The sequence below is a fragment of the Zingiber officinale genome, chromosome 8B, assembly GCF_018446385.1.
Source record: "Zingiber officinale cultivar Zhangliang chromosome 8B, Zo_v1.1, whole genome shotgun sequence".
NCBI classification, from domain to species: Eukaryota; Viridiplantae; Streptophyta; class Magnoliopsida; order Zingiberales; family Zingiberaceae; genus Zingiber; species Zingiber officinale.
The window spans coordinates 40,786,568-40,791,440 of NC_056001.1; the positions used below are offsets into that span (position 1 = coordinate 40,786,568).

At 34.3% G+C, this 4,873-nt stretch overlaps 1 protein-coding gene across 1 annotated transcript; it reads right to left on the minus strand.

Annotated features, from left to right (window-relative positions):
* Positions 1–1,043: 1,043 nt before the first annotated feature.
* On the minus strand, positions 1,044–4,102 carry LOC122017040. The gene is made up of 2 exons (XM_042574505.1): positions 3,868–4,102; positions 1,044–1,941 (listed from the first exon to the last, which is right to left on the minus strand). The coding sequence occupies exons 1-2, from the start codon at positions 3,935–3,937 to the stop codon at positions 1,232–1,234; spliced, it is 780 nt and encodes a 259-aa protein (XP_042430439.1). The 5' UTR covers positions 3,938–4,102; the 3' UTR covers positions 1,044–1,231.
* Positions 4,103–4,873: the final 771 nt, after the last annotated feature.

Sequence of the window (4,873 nt, forward strand, 5' to 3'; positions counted from 1 at the left end):
ATTATAATTGGTTTTTTGGGTAATATAAGACATTTTCACTACATAACTTGAGGTATGATTAATAATCTATTTTTTACTTTATTTTTGGATTAAATTTTTTATAGAATAAATCATATTAGCATTGAATAATATTGTTTAATTATTTGACAATAAATATTTATTTTATATAATTTACATGTATTCATGCATTATATCACACATGTAATACGTGTGCACGATAACTAATATAAATTAAAAATGACTATCGTTAGTTTATCCATCTATTTTTAGATGAGAAGTTGTTGCAGTTAGTATGCTTGAATCTTAAACCCTTTTAAAATATGAAACATATTGATGATTTAGATTTATTTTTAGAATTAAATATTTTTTAAAAAATAATAAATTCAGCATTAAATAATATTAAATTTTATATAAAAATAATTTTAAATTAAAATTAATATAATTTTTAAAGATTAAATAATTTATATTTTATTAATTTAAAAAATTATATAATTCTATGAGTAATTTTACTTCTCAAAAATGAGAAAAACATATATTTTTTAAAAAAGTAATATTTATTTAAAAAAAATTATCTAGGACCGCTAAATGAGTTGAGACAGCTCGAGCAACTTATAAATTGGCTGACCCGTCTAAAGGTAATTGAAAACTCATACCTAGCTTTTCAAAATACACTTGCAGAGTTATAGAATATATATGTTGAATCAGAATGAGGAGAAAAAGCAAAAAAATAGATGACATAGAAAACATACTTGAAGTCATCTATTCCTAACTTTTCCAACACTTTCATGTATTTCTTCTACAATAGCTCCGTGTTTCTTATACAATAGCTCCGTGTGATTATGCTCATCCCTTTGGTTACACATGTCGGATCGACAGCAAGGAGAGGATATTCATCGACTGGGGATTTATAGAGAAGGACAAGAAAGAAGTGTGTAGCAATTATGACCATAACTGTTACAACACATTAAAACAAACCGGCTCAATATTGTTATGCATTACAATAAGCAGTTATGGTCTTAACCTCTACCAAACAATGAACAGAGTTAGATGGAACAAACTCACTCCAATTGCATTGAGGATCTCATAACACATCTCAAGAGTTTATATCATTTAACACATCTCTGATGAGATTAAGAACATTGGATATCTATCTAGTCACATACAATATCAATAAATTATTGTTTATCGGACACCACTAAATAGTGACCAACATCTAACTGAACTAACATCATCAGAAGAGGCTCCAATCCTCAGAAGCTTCACGGTTTTCATCAACATGCTCATATTCTTCGGTTTGTTCGCTAGGAATCTCATACTCGATACTCTGTCCTGAGCCATATGTTTCTTCAGATCCTGAATCTCCATTACCGGCAAATGAGGTCTCTTCTTCTGGTTGGACAAAATTAATCAAGTAGTCGAGTCCGTAGATGATGTCGTATACCATCAATCCCATCCTTCCTCCAATCCAGCTACCGAGATGACTTCCCATGAGATAGCCAAATCTTCCCAGTCTTTGCTCTCCCTGGTAACCTCCTGCATAGGTGCCAAACAGAGTGCCAGCCCCTCTAAGGAAACCCTCTGTCATTGTTCCTCCGAAGTATATAGCTTCAAAGAAATCCCAGCCTGACGATATGATTGGACCCACAATGCGCCTGGCCTGCCTCGATGCATCCTTTGCAGCTTTGGTTCCAGCTTTTAGCGCCTGCTTTGCCGCCACACTAGCACTCAGGCCCCCGGTGATTGCCTCGGTCAGGGCTATCTCAGTTGCACGTTGCCTTACTCTTTCTACATGTGAATTTCTTATGTTGTAGACATAGAGCTTGACCCCCTCTTTGGCGACACAAGCAAGTGTTCCAGAGCCCATGTCGAAGCAGTTCAAAAATGTGAATTTTCCACTTTTGGATGCAGCTTCCTCTCCGACAAATTCCCTAAATTTCTCAGCTGCAAGTGCAGAAGGACAGTCAAAAGAAGCTTATACAACATATAATCAAAAACGAACAAAAGATTGAAAACTAAGATAGTTCTGAAGCTAATAATGTCAGTCCCAAATAAAAAGGTTTAGAATTGTCTCTAAACGCTAAACCCTTGTAACCATGGATTCCAACCTTACTAAGATCGATGGAAGGGCAATATCCATATAGCCGAACATTAAAAATTGGAACTAATACAGATTGTTAATTGCTGCAAATTTAATAAGATAGTTTTATTCTCTGTTATGCGATGTAGTCAGTGGGCTCAAAAACTAGTTCAGAATAGTATTATACTGTCATCTAGATCGCTGTGTGCTCATTTAACTAGTAGAGTCATCTACATGGTTTGATCACTTCTCAACTTCCAGCCCATCATCATCATAAGCTGATCAGAAAAGTTAACCAGATAGACAACTTAACCTCTCAAAAGTTATAATTGAGGAAGATAATAGTTAAGATTTAAGAGCCATATGGGGATGGGCTGATGTTGATCATTAGAATTCCAAGTCCATATAACTTCAATCATCATTAAGCTATGTTTATATCAACCGTTTGGGATAGACTACACAGATCTTATCCCTACATTGAGTTCATAACTCATTATTCCGAAAAAAAACCATATATCCATGTACATAAATAACAAAATATCAAGTGTGCGCCAATTAAAAAGAGAGCAAGGATAGCTAGAAAAATCCAAATCCATATCATAATTTTTATAAAAAAATATTTAGAATGGTTCAAACAAATACATGATGAAATGTATCTCAGAATCATCTAAACAAAATTGTAAAATAATAATAGTACATCAACAAGGCAGGAATAGGAGCTGAATATTTAGTCAGCCAAAATTGACAACAAATCCTGTTTCAAGGCAAGGTATTGAAAGAAGTGTGCAGATCCAATGCAAAGATGCTCTTCTCATGTGAACCAATACAATCTGCTACGTAGACCAAGTCTTGGTTTGATAAAGATTATATTACATGTTTCAGTCTGAATTCTCAGCAAAGTTGATTGCATAATCAGACAATCATTCATGCCAATAAAGCAGCACTTTGCCCTAGGATTTGAAGTTCATCTATAAGTAATATTTTAAGCTTAGTTTACCAATTGTAACTCAATAGGAATGGACCATGTCAATAGTAAATCCAATGTCCTTTTATTAGTGTGTTTATTGCAAGTCACCACATACTTTCAAGGTTTCAATAGCAACCAAGGACTACAAAGCCCATCACAGACTTTAAAAATAAACAAACACATTTTTTTAAGGAAAAATGAGCATCTTTTTGAAGGTGTCAAATTACTAAATTGGTAAATTCCTTGGTAGGTCTTGGCCCTTGCTTCCATATACACTATCAAAACAACAACAAAGTTTTTTGTTTGACATCAGATTAAAATTTAATCGAATTTCCCATTTCAGTAAAATAGAGGTAGTTTCATAAAGGAGATGAACCTGATTGAGTAGCAAGTCTACGTGCAATCTCAAAAGTGTTCTTCGCCATAGTTGGAGAGGAAAGGACTCCCAGAATAATTCTCCAAGCCTCCTTCTCCTCTATGATTACTTCTCCCTCCCTCCCTCCCTCCCTCCAGGTGATGTCTTCCTATGTTATTTCAGCCTATTCTATATTTCCCCCTTTAAAAACCCTAACCCATTTAATTGTTAGTTCTAGGTCCATGCAAATTCAATTCATGAAAAACTTGGTTACGCCCCCCTATCACCTGAGTTCCTAACACAAAATTGTAGTACATAAAAATAGAATCCAGGATATTTTCGATCAACTTCATCCAAAAATCCCAAATGACAAAAAGCGTCCACTACACTTATATTAGGTGACAACTCTACAGAGGGGACAACAAAAAAGACTTGTATTTGGACAGAATAGACAGAAACGAAGCGCACCTGTCATGCTGAGCGCTATTAGGCCGGCGACGAAGAGCAGGAGCTGTACTCGCCGCTTCTGGAGATCCATAACTCTTCCGAACTGCGAGTTCGATCCCGACTTCGACGCTTGTATCCCTTGATCGACGGCGATTTGGAGTGCGGAGGCAGCGTCCGAGGGGGGATTTACCTGCTCACGACTCCAATTTTCCTTGTGACCGAATAAGGGAAGTCTTCTGGCGAGGCAGGCTCCAGAGTGAGGCGGGCTCCAATAATAGCGAACTTTTACTTTTAGCCTCACAATTTTATCTGTTTTCCAAAGTACACCCTATAATTTGCACTGTTGTACCATCTACTGTTGAAAGCTGGATGGCATTTTAGACGAACTAGCCCATGAAAAAAATCTAAAAATTTCAATAATTCATTGAAATTCTCTAATAAATTTCATAATTCTCCATTTCACACTTATACAGTAAAATAATTGACATAAAAAATCCATAATTTTCACTTAAAAAAAATACATATATCATTGTAAATCTATAATTCAATTTTAAATTTTTTTTCCTTCTCAATTCATGAGCCAACCTTAGCCCAAGAACTTACTCACTTTCGCTAGCCTATTTACTATGTCTTTAAATAAATTGATAAAGTTTTAATTTAATCTGTTTAAATTATTTGATAGAGAGAGCTAATCAAATATGCCCAACTAAAATGATGGGTGAGGGCATATTTGATTGAAAGTTATTGTTAATTCTTACTTATTCGTCTAATGTTATGTTATTTAATCATGTTTGGTTCAAGTAACGAATGATTCTCAGATGATGGAGCATGCCCGCCACATTAGCAAATGATGGAATGTGATTATCTTGTAAGTGTAAGGTTTTACGTGATTTTGGAATTAATATTTTTTCCTAAAATTCATTTTTCCATTTTTTTTCCAAAACAAATATTTCAAAAATTGAATAAAATAATATTAGATTATATTTTATTCCGATAACTTAAACCAAACTGATCTTGAGTGTTGATA

Coding starts and splice junctions, on each gene's coding strand:
- LOC122017040 (XM_042574505.1), bottom strand. CDS start 3,937: ATGGATCTCCAGAAGCGGCGAGTACAGCTCCTGCTCTTCGTCGCCGGC. Junction 1,942..3,867: donor AATAGCGCTCAGCATGACAG/GTGCGCTTCGTT, acceptor CTGCACTTGCAG/CTGAGAAATTTAGGGAATTT.